At 34.7% G+C, this 18,116-nt stretch overlaps 3 protein-coding genes across 3 annotated transcripts; all 3 read left to right on the top strand.

The window, feature by feature from the left end:
• Positions 1 to 423: 423 nt before the first annotated feature.
• LOC126725332 (uncharacterized) lies at positions 424 to 4,333 on the top strand. The gene is made up of 3 exons (XM_050429994.1): positions 424 to 756; positions 3,138 to 3,472; positions 3,632 to 4,333. The coding sequence occupies exons 2-3, from the start codon at positions 3,140 to 3,142 to the stop codon at positions 4,169 to 4,171; spliced, it is 873 nt and encodes a 290-aa protein (XP_050285951.1). The 5' UTR covers positions 424 to 756; positions 3,138 to 3,139; the 3' UTR covers positions 4,172 to 4,333.
• On the top strand, positions 1,654 to 2,942 carry LOC126725333 (uncharacterized). The gene is made up of 2 exons (XM_050429995.1): positions 1,654 to 2,002; positions 2,082 to 2,942. Exons 1-2 carry the CDS (start codon positions 1,706 to 1,708, stop codon positions 2,346 to 2,348), a joined length of 564 nt encoding a protein of 187 aa, XP_050285952.1. The 5' UTR covers positions 1,654 to 1,705; the 3' UTR covers positions 2,349 to 2,942.
• Positions 4,334 to 11,049: 6,716 nt separating the features above from the next.
• Positions 11,050 to 17,908, top strand: LOC126725334 (mitochondrial-processing peptidase subunit alpha-like). The gene is made up of 13 exons (XM_050429996.1): positions 11,050 to 11,218; positions 12,126 to 12,365; positions 12,482 to 12,778; positions 13,852 to 14,019; positions 14,192 to 14,359; positions 14,470 to 14,550; positions 14,687 to 14,753; positions 15,121 to 15,218; positions 16,570 to 16,642; positions 16,756 to 16,826; positions 16,912 to 16,961; positions 17,306 to 17,418; positions 17,508 to 17,908. Exons 1-13 carry the CDS (start codon positions 11,180 to 11,182, stop codon positions 17,558 to 17,560), a joined length of 1,518 nt encoding a protein of 505 aa, XP_050285953.1. The 5' UTR covers positions 11,050 to 11,179; the 3' UTR covers positions 17,561 to 17,908.
• Positions 17,909 to 18,116: the final 208 nt, after the last annotated feature.

The following is an 18,116-nucleotide window of genomic DNA, read 5'->3' on the forward strand; positions in this document are numbered from 1 at the left end:
AGAGCAACCCATGGACACAACTTTCAAGACAATATTGTTAAGAAATTATCAATATAGATGAAAGAAACGTAAGCAAAACAAATTCTATAATATTTGTTTGGGGAAAAAAACTACTTAGGGTGCGTTTGATTCGGCTTCAAACGAATTCAGGAAATCGTTTTCTGGAAAATAGAGCGTTTGGCTCTGGAGGAAAATATTATTTTCCGGAAATCATTTTCCTGTTGACCGAAGTTTGAAGCCTTGACCACGGAAATGAAATTCTGCCCTCATTTTCACTTCATTTCATTTCCGTGGCTTGCAAAACGCAGAGAGAGAGAGAGAAAAAACAGAGAACAGCAAACATAAGCGAGAGAGAAAGAACAAAAAAAAAAAAAACAATCGAACGAGAGAGAGAGATCGTGCGGAATAGATCGACGCCAACGAACGAGATTGACGCCGTCTAACGAGATCGAAGCGCGGAATAGCTCGACGCCAACGATCGAGATCGACGCCAACGAAGTCGATCGAAGCCAACGAGAAGTGCGAGAGCGAGATCGAAGCCAACGAAGTCCGATCCGGCCAACGAGCGAAGCTTATAGCTTCAACGAGAGCCAACGATCCGAGCACGCCGATCGATCCAGCCACCCAGAGCTCCGATCCGGCCAACCAAACACAGAAAGCACGAGAGCCAACGGTCACGCCGAGCTCCGATCTACCTCACACCGGTCACGCCGAGCTCTGCCAGACGACCACCGCGCCAAACGCCGCAGACCCACGGTGAGAAAATGCACTGCTCAAACTCACCTCACCGATCCACTCACCTCACCGATCCACTCACATCCGATCCACACTATAAAATACTAACAGTTTATTTATATAAATATTTATATAATTTTTTACATGTTTTTATTTATTAATTTTTGTATTTTTTTTTTTTGATGAATATTAATTTTTGTATTATACATTGTTTATAACTGTGTATTTGTTGGTAATGTATATCAAAATTTTGGGACTTTTCTGATTGCAGGTTTATTAATTTTTTCAATTATCCATTGTTGATTAAACTGTGTATTTGTTGGTAATGTATATCAAAATTTTGGGACTTTTCTGATTGCAGGTTTATTAATTTTTTCAATTATCCATTGTTGATTAAACTGTGTATTTGTGGATTATGCATATGAAATGTAATGATTGGTTTATGAAACTGTGTATTTATGGGTGATGCATATATCAATTTTGGGGCTTTTCTGATTGCAGGTTATTCCCAATTGCTTTGTGGTTTGAATTTTTTTGTAAGCTCTTTTGGGGCTTGACTGGTTATGCATGATTGGTTTTTGCTGTGATTTTTATTAGAATTTGGTTAGTTGGGTTCTGTGTAGAATGCAATGTGATGGTATTGTTATAGTGTAAATAGAATGCAATGTGATGGTTTGGATGTTATATGTTTGTGGCTGATTTTATTTATGGTGTAATCAATAGCATACTTGTTTACATATCTCTTAGACTACAATGTTTGTGATTTTGTTAGATGAAGAAAAAAACCAAAGCCGCAATTCTTGCATCAGTTGCATCTGTCCTCCTTGTGGGGGTTGCATTGTTAAAGAAATTACAACGTAGACGTAGAGATCTGCCTAGGGCGCCTTATGTTAACCATGCCGCCGAGAGAAAGGAATACATAAATAGTGTTTTGCATGGAAGTGAGAGACATTGTGTGAATCAACTTAGGATGAAGCCTATAGCTTTCCACCACTTATGTCACGCCCTCACTGAGGGGGAGCACGTACGTCCGACTGTTCACATGTCTGTTACGGAGCAAGTGTTCATTTTCTTGCACATTATTGGTCATAATGTGAGGTTTCGTGTAATGGGTGGTCGGATCTATAGATCAACTGAGACTGTTCATAGATACTTCAAAGTTGTCCTTAGGGGGGTCCTGAAATTATATAGAGCTCTAATAAGACTGCGTAGCGAAGATACACCTCCAGAGATAAGGAATAGCAGAAGGTTTTACCCATATTTTAAGGTAAATATTGCGACTTGTGTGTTTTTGTAAATTGTGAAGATTTATGTAATTTTAAACCATTATGTTTGTCAAAAATTAGGATTGTGTTGGAGCAATAGATGGTACACATGTTCGTGCATCTGTGCCACCTGAAATACAAGGAAGATTTCGTGGTCGCAAAGATGGAACCACGCAAAATGTGTTAGCTGCCATTAGTTTCGACTTAAAGTTCACTTATGTGTTGGCTGGATGGGAAGGCAGTGCACATGATTCACGTGTATTAAATGATGCATTTGCTAGGCCAGGGGGATTTTCAATTCCCAATGGTATTACACGATTACTTCACCCTTTTGGTTTGTTAGTTTAATAAATATTATGTGTTTTCCTAAACATAGTAGTGATTTGGTTTTTTTTTTAATATATGTAGGTAAATTTTATCTTGGTGATGTTGGGTATGGTAATAAAAATGGAATATTGTCACCGTATCGGAGTGTACGATATCACTTGAAAGAGTTTAGTGATCGTCCTCCTGAGAATGCGCAAGAATTGTTCAATCTCCGACACTCTTCATTGAGAACTACCATTGAGCGAGGGTTTGGAGTGGTGAAAAAACGTTTTCGAGTGTTGGATGCAGAACCATATTGGTCTTTCCCAACCCAAGTGAAAGTAGTGTTAGCGTGTTGTGTGGTTCATAATCACATTATGGGGGTTGAACCAAATGACCATATTATGGAAGATGCAATGAACCAAGTAGAGCTTAGTGACCACCAAGAAGAAACACAGTCTCGTCGGGAGTCCGTCGAAGATAGTAGATCATGGAATGCTAAGAGAGATGAGATATGTCAAGCCATGTGGTCTGATTATATCAGGAGTGGAGAGTAGTACTTTATTTAGATTTTTATGATTGTAATGTGTTTTTTCTTTTTGTTTTTTTTTTAAAGACAATGTATGTAATATAGACTTTTGGTGATATAATGAAAAAGTATTTTTAGCATTACATTGTTATTTGATGGTATTACATTGTCATTTCCATAGTTAGCATGTTCTGTTTTATTGTGCACATTCATAAGCGTGGTTGTATGTGTGTTTGATTTGTTATTCATGTTCCGAGTGTAATTACTGAATGCTACTCTCACTATACTATTTTCGTATGTAGTAATGTCAAAGGGTAAGGAAAAAGTTAGCGGCAGCAAGCAATTTAGGTGGCTGCCACCTATGCATGAGATGATGCTAAAGATACTAACAGAGGAGGCTGGAAAGGGCAATAAGCCCTCTAATACTTTTAGGGCCGGCTCCTTTGCTCTTGTAGCGAAGGAGATAACGGCCCATTTCGGGGTTGAGTGCCACCCTGTATTTGTGGAGAACCGGATGCGGACTCTAAGGTCCATGTGGGCAACTATTCAAGAGCTTAGAAAGAAGAGTGGATTCGGTTGGGACGAAAATCTGAAAATGATAACGTGTGACGCTAAAACCTACCAAGAAGAAGTTATGGTATGGCTTCTAACTATATTTTCTTAATATAGATAATAATATATGTTTTTGCATGTTATATGAAATTTATAGTGTCATTGTTATTGCAAAGTCTTTTATATTGAATTTATGAGTGAAGTTATTATTGCATTATTATATACGTTCTTTTCTCCCTTATAGGCACATCGGAAGCATGCCGAGTATCTGAACAAAAAAATTGAGTTTTACGATGAATTAGCGATTGTGGTGGGGAAGGATACAGCCACAGGTGCCTTTGCTAAGTCTGGAGTGGATATCGAAAATGAGCCAGATAATGGGGATAATGGGGATAGTGCAGAGTTTGTGGCAGATAATGTGGATGAATGTGTGGTTGAAAAGGGGAAGAACGTAAATGAATCATCCACCACTGGGTCGGGAATTTCCAAGTCCCGCAAAAGAGGGCGTGCAGCTTCTACTGCTGATGATAGTGTGCTGACTGATCTGTCTGGTCAGCTGAAGGAAATAGCTGTCGCTCTAAAAGAAATTAATCGGGGCTCGGTAGATTACACAACTTTGTATAATGAGGTAATGGCTATGATGGCGGATGGATATAGCGAAGATATGCTCGCTACTGCCTTCGACCATCTTTGTGAGAATGAGAAGACGGCACGTGGATTTTTAGCAAAGAATGCTAGGTTGAGGAAGTTGTGGTTAGATGGTTATTTTTTCTCACAAATTTGATTTGCTTATTTCATGTTGACTGTGATGGTAGATTTAGGAATTAACTAGACATTGTAGTATTAATATTGACGTATCAATGTATTATATATGTACTCTTTTGTATTATTGGGACGATACAATTGCCCAAATTATGTATTTCGAATGATTATGTTTGATGTTGAACCAAATGTTCTGCAATTTTTGTATTGTTACAGATATGTATAGGGAATGCAGGTTCTTCAATTTTATCTATAAGAGCAAAATATAGCATTGATCTTCTCCAATTCCATGCATATATCATTCAAGGATGGACGATTTTTTAGGGCCAGATTCTAGATCATTTTCCGTAAAATGATCCAAATTATTTTCCGTAAAGTATTTTCCGAACCAAACATGGGAAAATGTTTTCCGTAAAGTATTTTCCGTAAAATATTTGGACGAACCAAACACCGGAATTAATTTTCCGTAAAACGATTTCCGTAAAATATTTGGACGAATCAAACACCGGAATTGATTTTCCGTAAAACGATTTCCGAGACAGCCAAACACCCGAATACATTTTCCTTTTCCGGAAATTAGCATTTCCGGAAAATATGTATTTTCCGGAAAACGTTTTCCAGCAACCAAACACACCCTTAGGGTTTGTTTGGATACTGCTTATTTGCTGAAAACTGAAAACTTATTGTTGAAAACACTGTAGCAAAATAATTTTTAAATATGAATAGTGTCGTGTGGGACCCAACAAAATATATAATTTGCGTTTATCTTAAAGTTGGCTGAAAAGTGCACAATTGCTGTGTGACTCACTTTTCAAACGGCAAACGCAGAACGCTAATTGAAACGTGCAATCCAAACTCATTCTTAGTGTGTGTTTGGAAAAAAAATTAAAAAGTCAGCTTATTTTACTATTCGGCTTATTTTTGCTACTATACATGGCCTCACTGCACTTTTTGGTACTATTCATGGGTCCTATTATACTATTTCAGCTAACTTTTATCTTTATTTATAGTCTTTTTAGTAAAAAGTTTTTAGTTTCAGCAAAATAAGTAGATCCCAAATAGACCCTTAGTGTATAAAATATAATATAAGAGAAAAACTCTTAGAAGAATTTAGCAAAATAAGGTTGAAACAGGACATAAGTATAGAAGATATGACATCAAGTATAGAAAATATATAAGCTAGAAAGTTGTGATTACATAAGTGGCATTATTGGCATTATAGAAAATACAAAGGAATCACATAAGAAGAGTTAAGACCTTTTTCTAAAATAACAAAGTACAAGTCATTGCCATGATCTACTACCAAAATAAGGTTGGAAAAATATATCATTTACATGTGCCAAACTTAGGCCAAAAATAAGCTACTACCAAAAATTAGGTTGGAATAAGACATCATTTGCATGTGCCGAACCTAGGCAGCCTTTTCGGCTTTTCTACCAATTGGTCTATCGAACTCTATTATGTCATCATCCACACCCCCCCCCCCCCCCCCCCGGCATGTGACTTAATCTATTGAACTTGAAGTTTGAGGTAAACCTTTTGATCTTTCCATAAGCTTACTCCACTTTGGTTGGTTATTCAACATAAGCCAACAATGTTCAAATTGGAAATTTGTATTGTTGGATAATGCATATTTATATAAAATTTTTTGCCTGCTCAAACTATTTATTTATTTATTTATTTATTTATAAATAGAATGTAATTAGTACATTCGAACTATTGCTAAATTAATATTTTGACACAATTGTAATATAATTTATACATTTATTTGGTCAATCACACCACTTTAATTCTTTGCATCAATTTTTAGCCATGAACCCATAAAACTTATATGTCTCCTTATTAATCATAGATCATCAACTTGTTAGGGAGGAAGAATTATGTATGGTTTCGAAGATATTGTGTTTGCAAAAGTATTGCCAAACTTTTGCACGAAATGTCTCTTGCTTTTGTTCATTGCCATGCATAGCATCCACGCTAGTGTTAAGCCATGCCCAGAGAAGGAGGTTGCCTTCCTCTACACTGAAGTTGCCACCCCGTTTTGTTGTCTTAGAGGTGACAATTTCAAGTTCTGGTGAAGAATCTTGGATAGACGTTGGAGTATTTTGAGATACATTCAAATATTGTGCCCCCAAATTGGAGAAGAGTGACTGAAGAGAGAGAAAGAGGAGATATTTTGATTAAAATAATATAGTTGGTTTTACCAACACTGTTACGGTTGTTGGTTTTACCAGCACTGCTACAGTAGTTGGTATATTTTTGAATTCACTGTTCACAATTACTAAAAAATTTAGCAATAGATACTTGAGTAAAGCTCATTTTAGCGTGTATGTTGGTAAAATAGCAATTTGGGGGGGGGGGGGGGGGGTTTACACCCCACAATGCTAATGCTTTTAAAAACACATACACATACTCATACTAAATACTCAATTATGTTTTTCACTTTTAAAAATATATTATTAGAAACATGGTACCAAACACTTTTTTTTTTCTTTTTTTGCATTATGAGTACTTTAAACACATGCTTTTACAACACCTTTTAAACCACAATTTTCACTTTTCATATCATTTTAAAAACCAATACCTAAACTCTCTTACCAAACAACCCCTAGACTTGTTGTATGGAGGCTTTATATTGGTTATAAATAAACTTAAGGTGCCAATCATCATGTGGCATGAGAATGAAGAATTGCAAATAACTTAATTAACATTGCTAATACAACAATTACAATAGCAGTATTAAGCAAAAAGAGTACAACTTGTATAAGACGAGTACAATTTGCCTGACTCACATATGGGTTTGGGTTGGATTGAGATCACTAGCAATAAACTAAGTATTGCGCCACTTACAATAGTTTTTAATGCTTAAGATTGAGAGTTAAGAAAAACAACTTTTAAGCTTAATCTGTAAATAGAAAATGTTAAAGAGTGAAAAGTAAAAAAGTGAAGAAGTATTTTGTGTGTGTGTGTGTGTGGTGGGGGGGGGGGGGGGGAAGTAATTGCATTTAGTGCAATACTTAACCCTGATCTCAATCCGATTTGGGCCTATATAATAAAGAAATTGTTTATCAACAATTCTTCTTCGTAACAGTGGAATTTGCTTTCCTAGAAAGGAGTATAAACAATTCCACATTCGTGAATTGACCAAGTGTGGATATCAACGAGTTACTTGAAAATTTATTTTTATTTTTATTTTTCTTCTTTTTTTGTTGGTTGGGGGGGGGGGGGGGGGGGGGTGGGGGGCACCTCAAACGAACAATCAAATAAAAAACAATGTAATATTCCTAAATTTGAAGACGATTAAGCCAACATAAATCCCGATTAAAATATTCATTTCATCTCAATTTTTTTTCATAATAAATTAACCAATCAAATAAATAATGATGTAATATTCCAAAACTTGAAAACTATTAAGCCAACATAAATTCTGACTAAAATATATTCATTTCATCTCAGGAATTGTTTTTCATAATAAATTAACCAATTGTTAATGAGAACTGTGGGAGCATTTTTTGCTTCAAGGAAACTCATGTTTTACCCAGGTAATTTTTGCTTGTCCCACATTGGAAAGATCTCATCCCTATTTCTCCCTTTTAAGGGATGAGCCAATGAGAAAGAGTACCATTAGTTTGGTTGGGAGCATTTTTTGCTTAAAGGAAACTCATGTTTTACCTGGGCAATTTTTACTTGTCCCACATTGGAAAGATCTCATCCCGATCCTTTTATTGTGGGAGCATTTTTTTCTTCAAGGAAACTCATGTTTTACCTAGGCAATTTTTGCTTGTCCCACATTGGAAAGAACCTTTCTCATTGGTTCTTTCCAATGTGGGACAAGCAAAAATTGCCTAGGTAAAACATGAGTTTCCTTGAAGCAAAAAATGCTCCCACAAGAACCACTTATTAAGTTGACAAATACCGACATAAAAATCTTAGTCAAGGCAATAACTAGATTATAATTCTGTTTATATATAATTTTTTTTTTTTTTTGATAATTGGAAGAAGATGAATTTGAATCATTCCATTGAAAATATTAGGAGGTGACAATATAAACTATAGGACTCTTGACAACTAGATTATAAATTGTTAACTAGCAAAAAAATAAAAAAGTTATATAACACTAAAAGTCTAAAATTATTCTAAGATTTATTGAAGCAATAATTTTGCCTTTGAAATTGCTAGATTTAAGGTGATAGCTGATACATCACAAATTTATTTTACGTAACAATAAAATATGACACTAATTTTACATTTACGTGATCTACATGCGTGAACTCTTATACCGGCTCAACAAAATTGGAGGCCTAAGGCAATATATTTAAATAGAGCATTTTTATTATCACTTAAATAAATTTTTTTGAGGAACCCACTTAAATAATATTTAATTGATGTTTAGTATCATAATTTTTATATAACAAAAATCTATTCTTTTTATTTTGTAATACTTTTTTTTTTGTTGGAAAAATGCTAAAGATATAACAAATTTTACTACAAAAAAACTTGCAAATGATATAACAATGAATATGATTAGTGACACTTCAAGAAGATAATAAACAAGTACTTGAATAGATGATGTTAGGGATATTATAAATTTTACAGCATGAGTCTTATAAAGATGTATCATCAATCACAAAAAATTAATTAACCAATCAAATAAATAATGATGTAATATTCCAAAACTTGAAAACTATTAAGCCAACATAAATTCTGACTAAAATATATTCATTTCATCTCAGGAATTGTTTTTCATAATAAATTAACCAATTGTTAATGAGAACTGTGGGAGCATTTTTTGCTTCAAGGAAACTCATGTTTTACCTAGGTAATTTTTGCTTGTCCCACATTGGAAAGATCTCATCCCTATTTCTCCCTTTTAAGGGATGAGCCAATGAGAAAGAGTACCATTAGTTTGGTTGTGAGCATTTTTTGCTTAAAGGAAACTCATGTTTTACCTGGGCAATTTTTACTTGTCCCACATTGGAAAGATCTCATCCCGATCCTTTTATTGTGGGAGCATTTTTTTCTTCAAGGAAACTCATGTTTTACCTAGGCAATTTTTGCTTGTCCCACATTGGAAAGAACCTTTGGTTCTTTCCAATGTGGGACAAGCAAAAATTGCCTAGGTAAAACATGAGTTTCCTTGAAACAAAAAATGCTCCCACAAGAACCACTTATTAAGTTGACAAATACCGACATAAAAATCTTAGTCAAGGCAATAACTAGATTATAATTCTGTTTATATATAATTTTTTTTTTTTTTTGATAATTGGAAGAAGATGAATTTGAATCATTCCATTGAAAATATTAGGAGGTGACAATATAAACTATAGGACTCTTGACAACTAGATTATAAATTGTTAACTAGCAAAAAAATAAAAAAGTTATATAACACTAAAAGTCTAAAATTATTCTAAGATTTATTGAAGCAATAATTTTGCCTTTGAAATTGCTAGATTTAAGGTGATAGCTGATACATCACAGATTTATTTTACGTAACAATAAAATATGACACTAATTTTACATTTACGTGATCTACATGCGTGAACTCTTATACCGGCTCAACAAAATTGGAGGCCTAAGGCAATATATTTAAATAGAGCATTTTTATTATCACTTAAATAATTTTTTTTGAGGAACCCACTTAAATAATATTTAATTGATGTTTAGTATCATAATTTTTATATAACAAAAATCTATTCTTTTTATTTTGTAATACTTTTTTTTTTTTGTTGGAAAAATGCTAAAGATATAACAAATTTTACTACAAAAAAACTTGCAAATGATATAACAATGAATATGATTAGTGACACTTCAAGAAGATAATAAACAAGTATTTGAATAGATGATGTTAGGGATATTATAAATTTTACAGCATGAGTCTTATAAAGATGTATCATCAATCACAAAAAATTAATTAAAAAAATGTATTTAATAAGTTGTTGATGTCCACAAATCATATTAATTGTCACATCAATTTAAAAGACCTATGTATTTAAATTTATAGTATTTATAGCATTTTCCTATCTGAATTATTTCTTATGATTAGTGATACATATATTTGTAAGACCCATGTATTTAAAGTTGTATTATCTCTAACATTACTTAATTCTTTAAGACTTCTTAAATGTAGAAAAAAATGTAAAACTAATTTTTTGTCCTATATCTCAAAATTTTTTTGTTATAAAAAAATATATCAAAATTTGTCCCAATTTTGGGCCCTTTCTCTAGTAGGTAGGGGTGCTCTAATATATTGTATAAAAGTATAAAACCACTATATACCTCTTTACACTAGTGACTAGACTGTAACAAAAAAAAAACAAAAAAAACAAAACTCAGAAAGTTAATTTGTTATGAAAAACACACTACCACTCCCTCTCAAAAAGCAAATTTAATAAAAAAAATCTCAGCATGATATTTTTCTGAGTTATTGCTACTTTTCTAAGAGAAACTTGGTCTAGAACTCCAAGTCACTGAGATTTAAAAAATGGCCAACATCATCGGCACAACCATCTGGTCCTTGCCCAATGTGGTTGAATGGTCTTTGTGATTGCAACATCATCAGCACAACCACCTGGTCTTTGTGATTACAACATCAAACGGACCTGGCCCTTGGCCGATGTGGTTGAATCAAGGCAATTTCAGACTATAAGAGCATCATTGGCATTGTCTCCAACGGTCACTTCTGTGATTTTCCCATTCATGTGACGAGTTGTGATTGGTGGAAAGGTATTGATCACTATTCCCTTTTTTAATTTAATCTCTATGAAGTTTATGTTGGGCTTGCTTTGATATTGGCAAATTTATTTGTTTTGTTTTTTTAGCTCGCGAAAGTTGGGCTGATCTGGTAAATACCCAAGTCCCGACCGGCCCAATACTTGTTTCTGTGTTGTGTCGCCACCTCAATAGTTTCTCTTCAGAAACCTCAAAAAATCTAAACCCAAAAAAACACAGAGACAGTGCGAGACTACGAGGTTTTCAACTCTTCTTCTAATCTATTCTAGGGCTTGACTGCAGCCAACCTTAACCGACCACCATGTACCGAACCGCAGCTTCACGTCTCAGGTCTCTCAAGGTCAGTTCTCTGTTCCCCACTCTAACTAATCCTAACTTTCTGTTTGCTTCCCTAGAAAATGGTAGGTGACACAAAAAAAAAAAGGGTTTATGAAGTTAAGACATCTTAGCCTAGACTTAAACATCATGAAAGTGTAAAGATTGAGAATTTATTTTTTGTTTCTTAAAAATTTTGATTTTTTGTATGTTAGATCTGATGTTGGTATGTTGGGTTTTGATGATTGGATATTGGTGTTTGATTTTTTTTATGATTTTGTGTTGGGTGGAGAGCTTAATCAGTGATTTGGGTTTGTTTTGTTTAAGCTATATATCTATAGGATTGGATTATCTTAAGGGTTAGGAAGAGAAATGTGTTAGTTTTAGTGTAAACTATGGGTCTAATGTTACCTGCTGACTTTTCGTTTTCAGGAATTTTCCTTAGCAATACCAAAATCAGCTTTAGATTCATCAAAGATTTTTTTTTCTTCATGTTTGTCTCTGGTTATGCTCAGACATTGGTTTTTGCTGGGTCTTGCTTTGCTTAACTTATTATATTATTTTAGCAACACATGGGTAGTTTTCGTTTTGTACATCACATATATCTGAAGTCTTCTAATTTGTTTCAATGCGTTTTTGGGATGAACTTTTTACTTGCAACTAGTATTGAATGTGTAAATAGTCTGTTTTATTTTCTGGTGGGGGGAAACAGATAGGGTTCTTTATGTTTTTATATGTTTCTGGACAAAAGATAACAAATTTTATTGGATTCTCTGATGGTAGCTTGTTTTGTAGTGACCCTTCATTTGCATTTTGTTTTATCATGTATTAAAGTAGGAAAGTTACTGGTAAAATTTCATTGATGATGATTCTACATTGATGCCTTACTAATTGGTAATGTATCATCCTTTGTAACAAAACTGCTTGAGTAGGGTCGTGTGGGCAATCTGGGGGCGACCAGGTTTGCGGCTTCGAGTGCAGTTGCTGCAAAGACATCCTCTGGGGGTTTCTTCAGCTGGTTGACAGGGGAAAAGTCAGCTACTCTACCTTCTCTCGAAATCCCACTTGCGGGCATTACTTTCCCCCCTCCACTACCCGATTATGTTGAACCGAGCAAAACTAAAATCACAACTCTCCCGAATGGTGTCACAATAGCTTCCGAGACATCACCTGTATGGGCAAACCTTTTGTATACTTTGATTTGTTTAACTATTCTTGTTAAATTTCTGCACCATTGTTTTCGTTGTTTTTAATCCTGATTAAGGTTTTGCTGGTTGGTTTTGATCAGAATCCTGCGGCATCAATAGGGTTGTATCTCAATTGTGGTTCCATTTATGAAACACCAGAGACATTTGGGGCTTCACACTTGTTAGAACGAATGGCCTTCAAGAGCACAACAAATCGAAGCCACTTGCGCATTGTGAGGGAAGTGGAAGCAATTGGTGGTAACATTGGAGCCTCAGCCTCTAGGGAGCAAATGGGGTACACTTTTGATGCTCTTAAGACATATGTTCCTCAAATGGTAGAATTGCTAGTTGACGCTGTGAGGAACCCTGCCTTCTTGGATTGGGAAGTCAATGAAGAGGTAATATTTTTTATTTACGTTCTTCTTGTAATATTGAATAGACATAATTATAGAATTCTTAGTGGAAAGAAGCCCTAGTTTGTACTAACCTTTGTGACATAGTGATATATCTCCTTAAACCTGTGGGAGGGGAGGGATTTGGAGTGTTGGAGCTACATTGGCTTCTCTAAAATAGTATAAGCCCCCCAAAATGCCTATAATAAGCCCAAACAAATACCCACATTGGATAACCAACACATTAGCCAAAATAAAATTTTACTACAGTGCTCTCTAAAAATAGATAACACAGTGAAGTATGGGTTTTTTGGGTTAAGGAAGAGAGAAGAAATGGGAGGAAATAGTGAAATATGAAAGAAAGAATATTTAAATGAAATAGAGTTTAGAACAGAGAATCGGATGTGGGTAAAGTGGTTAGCTAAACTAGAAAAAGTTGGTACTTGTACTATAATGGAGTAGATATTTTGCATAAACCAATGTGAATGCTCTTAGAGAGGGATAAGCCTATTTGTAGCATAATATCTCTAGTGACCATAAATAAGATAAAATAAAAGAGTCTCCATGGATTTCCTTTTCCATTTTTATTTTGTATAGTTGCCTGGCTATTCCTGATCTTTGTATCTTGAGTGGCCATGGGCTTAATCATTAGCTTTTTTTAATAAACTTGAAAGAGTAGCAAACTACAATTTCCCCTTCTTTTCTATGATATATGCTGGACAGTTTTCTTATTTAAGCAAGTGGCATATTGAACCCCTGTTGCTAAATAGCTTCCTTTGCCATTGCATGAGCATCAGTTTGGACAATTAAGGAGTTTGATTCTGTTAATTAAAGGATGAGGTGGGGTATAACTACCGAATTGTACTCTTTTTCCCTCAGGAATTCAGTATGAAGCTATTTATTTTTCCCAATTTCTTTTGGTTTCCATGTTATTTTGACATTCACATGTGAGATCAGACAGTTCTAGGAGGCTTTCATGTGTGACACCATACATAGTTTTAAATCTTCCTGTTTATTTTTGTTTGTAGTAGTTGGTTGCATCAAACGTTCTGATCTTAGTACACCCTATTTTTTTTCAGCTGCAAAAGGTGAAAGCAGAAATTGATGAACTTTCCAAGAATCCTCATGCCTTACTATTGGAGGCAATTCACTCTGCTGGTTATTCTGGTGCATTGGCAATTCCTCTTTTGGCTCACGAAGCTGGACTAAACAGATTGGATGGCACCATTTTGAAGGAATTTATTACTGTAAGACCACGAACCATTTTAAATAGAGCATGTGCACTATTACTTTCATAATGGTGTTTGATGTCTGTATTTGACAATTCTTGGTTGACTTCCATAATTTGATTGTTTTTTTTATATCTTTCTTCTTCGTGTGCATGGGCTTTCTAAATGGTGGTTGATTTCTGTTTTTTAGGAGAATTATACTGCTCCTCGGATGGTTCTTGCAGCTTCTGGGGTTGAACATGAGGAGCTTCTATCAGTTGCAGAACCACTTCTCTCCGACTTACCAAGCGTGCACCGTGCTGAAGAGCCTAAATCTGTATATGTTGGAGGGGATTACCGTCGTCACGCTGACATAGGGGTACGTATCTATACTATTTGACTTTTTGTTGGGTCATCTAATTAAGAGTAATATTATTATTACTTTTAATTTGTGCTGTTACTTATCTGATCAACTCCTTGCAAGAACAGTGCACACATGTTGCTCTTGCGTTTGAAGTTCCTGGTGGCTGGCGTAAAGAGAAAGAAGCTGTCCTTTTGACTGTTCTTCAGGTATTGCATTTAAAATAGATATTGTGCATTTGGGACCAGTGTTCTCCTTACATTCCTTTCAACACAGTCCCCCCTTCCCCCACGCCCCAAAATAAGTCGTAAAATGGCTATGAATTAACAAGTGTGAATCCTGCAGATGCTTATGGGAGGAGGTGGTTCATTCTCTGCTGGGGGCCCTGGAAAAGGGATGCACTCGCGGCTATGTAAGTTTTAAGTTTTACCTAGGTGTTCTCGAATAGTTTGGCTACATTACTTGGTTTTATTTTGATTATGGTCAGTTGTATTTATTTTGTCCCCTTTCCCTGAAACTTAGTCCCCTTTCTGTGTAATTCTCATTTCTTGTTGAATTTCACCATCTCATTATGTGAATATGGTGGCAATAGTCTCATAGATATAACTTGGTTTTATTTTGGTTATGGTCACTTGTATTTATTTTGTCATCCCTTTCCTTGAAACTACTTTTCTTTCTGTTTTACTCTCATTTCTTGTTGAATTTCACCAGCTCTTTCTGTGAATATGGTAGCAATTCTTTCTGAGATCTAAATTTATGTTATGTCTGTTTGGATACAGATCTCCGAGTCTTGAATGAATATCAACAAGTCCAATCCTTCTCTGCATTCAACAGCATCTTCAATGAAACTGGATTGTTTGGAATTTATGCTAGCACTGTAAGCAAATATCCTATAACTTCCCATTGTTGTGACTTTTGATCAACACTTTTGGTGGATATACACATTCCTGTAGGGACATGTGCATGTGAGTCTGGTTTTGTATAAATGGCATAATATTTACAAGAATAAAATGATACTGCTGGAGGATGAACTAATATTTTCTAATTAGGTAGGCTTCGATGGCCATCTCATTGTTTATCTTTAATTAAGGCCCTTCATTAGGGTTGTTGGCGTTCTATTTGATGATGACATTATGCTTATTTACTGGTTGTGCATTTTATTATTTCATCTTGATTCATATGAAAGGTTAGACAAGAAAACTCTGACACATATGAGCTTAATAACTTAAGGAGATGGTAGCTTTGTCTTAGAGGATGGCTTCTGTTGATACGTATTGATAGTATGGAAATTCTTTGGAAATCAGTTGGTCCAGTGTAAATTTATAATACTTATAGGCTCCCTAAAGTTTGGGAGTTTGGGAGTGTTTGGATTTACACCCTGAAATTTCAAAATTTGGATTTTACCCCATTAAGTTTGGGGGTGTTTAGATTTTACACTCTGAAGTTTTAGGATTTCAATTTTACACCCCTAGAGTTTGGGGGTGTTTGGATTTTACACCCAAACACCCCTAAACTTTAGGGGTAAAATCCAAACACTCTCAAACTTCAGAGTGTAAAATCCAAACAACCCCAAACTTTAAGGGTGTAGTTTGTAATTTAGCCATTCCTATAATTTTTCATTAGTTTATAATTCTGCAAGTCCATTCATAAATATGGATTATATTGACAAAGAAATGAATCAAATGATAAAGAAATGAATTAGCTGATCAATATGGCGAGTTGTTCTGTGTGTCTTATGTGGTGCCTTTGGCATGAACGTAATGCTCAGTGCTTTGAGGGTCAAGTTAAATATCTATTCTTGAAGTCCTTGTATGAGTGGACTTTGTCGCCTACATTGTTTTTAGTTGAGGGTTTCATAGATTATTTTGCCTCGAGTTTTTCATAGATGCTTTTTTCCCCCTTGTCATAGTTTGCCCTGCCGTTTACAACTAGAGTACTTGGGTAACACTTTTTTTTCCTCTGATTTTAATGGAATTATACACATATTCAAAAAAAGGAAAAAAAAGAATGCAAGGCCCTTTTCTATTTTCTTTGGCTAGATAGTGTAATTTCGTGTATATTTATAGAGTATTAGATCTTTAATATTCTGAATTTGCATTTTTCTAAAACAATTTGAATATATGCTAGACTTGCTGACATTATTAATTTATTTTGATTGTGTGTAAAATTTTTATGCCACCATTTAAGCTTTTTTACTAAGCTTGAGTATGTTCGATTTGTGTACTTAGGTCCCTGAATTTGCATCAAAAGTTGTTGATTTAGCAGCAGGAGAATTGATCTCAATTGCAACACGTGGACAAGGTGTGTTTTGCATCCCTTTCATTCTGTGTTTTCTTAGCAAGATTCCTGATACTAAGCCCTCTCTTTTGTTTGTTTGTTTTTATTTATTTATTTTTTTATGGCTGGTCTTGCAGTTAGTCAGGGTCAGCTTGATCGTGCCAAACAGTCCACCAAATCTGCTGTTCTGATGAATCTGGAATCTAGAGTATGTTCCCACCTCCTAGTTTTTCTTTTGGTTAATTTGTAATTTGGTGCTTGCTTTTATGGGCTTATAATGGTTGTACTTGCAGACGATAGCATCAGAGGATATTGGGAGACAGATTTTGACATATGGAAAGAGGTATGCCATGAGTAGATGGATTATATTTCTCTTCCTCCTATTCAGCACAGAATTTCTTCCTTCTATAATCTGCTTTTGCATCTTACTCAGTGTATTCTACTGGACACACTAGCATTATATCATATAATTTTTTGGAGGAATGAATGATAATTGTTGTGGTGTAGTGCAAATGCAAATGAAGGAAACAGAAGCAAGCACCTTTGTAGTTAGACTATTAGAATATTTAAATATTTACCATCTCCATTGGAGATAATCATTTCCCTGGGAGTTAAATACAGCAGTACTCTGCTATATATAGAAGTGAATGTAGAATTGGTCTTTTATATTAATTTTGACCTTTGCAGATTGCCTGTGGAGCATTTCTTAAAGGCTGTAGATGAAATCACTTTGGAGGATATTTATAACATTTCCCAGAAGATTCTTTCTTCACCTCTAACCATGGCATCATATGGGGATGGTAATCTTTTATTCTTTACAGAATTATATGATCTTGTTTTACTTTTTACTAGAACTGGTTAGTAAGTTAAATTCCCTTCTTTTGTGCAGTTCTCAGTGTCCCCAGCTATGAATCCGTTAGCCGCAAGTTCCAATCTAAGTGAGAGTCCCTCTGCATTTCAACTCAGGCATTTTTGAAATAAAAAATTTGAAGGAATTTTTTTTGGTCAAAGCTGCAAATGCAAAGCTTCAACAAGCTATGTTATTATTGTTTGAATTTTATCTTCACATGTGGCATCATTTATTTGTGTTGTCCATGTTTAAAATGCAAACAACTTTATTTGTAATGTAATAAATATTTTCAATCTAGATCTGTGCCAAATCGAACAAGAGAGAAAAGCCAGAAAAGCCATACTTCAGAGGCAACTTTGTCCAGGTTTTTGGATGATTTTGTATGTGACATTCTGGGATCTGTGAATAATTTGAGAAATTTCAGGAAAATGGTTATGTAATTTTGGAGATTTTTAAGTTTCCAACATTCTTATAATGGCCTTTTATTTCATAAATTGTCCAAATTTTATTCACCAAAAGGAAAATGCTAAAACCACTACCAATTTTATGAAATTAAGTATAAATTATTGTATAAATGTAATTGGCAACAAATATTATCTATTCGTTACAAAAAAGAAAAAAAAACAAAAATTCAACACTTGAACATCC

This window comes from Quercus robur, chromosome 5 (assembly GCF_932294415.1).
Source record: "Quercus robur chromosome 5, dhQueRobu3.1, whole genome shotgun sequence".
Classification (NCBI taxonomy): Eukaryota; Viridiplantae; Streptophyta; class Magnoliopsida; order Fagales; family Fagaceae; genus Quercus; species Quercus robur.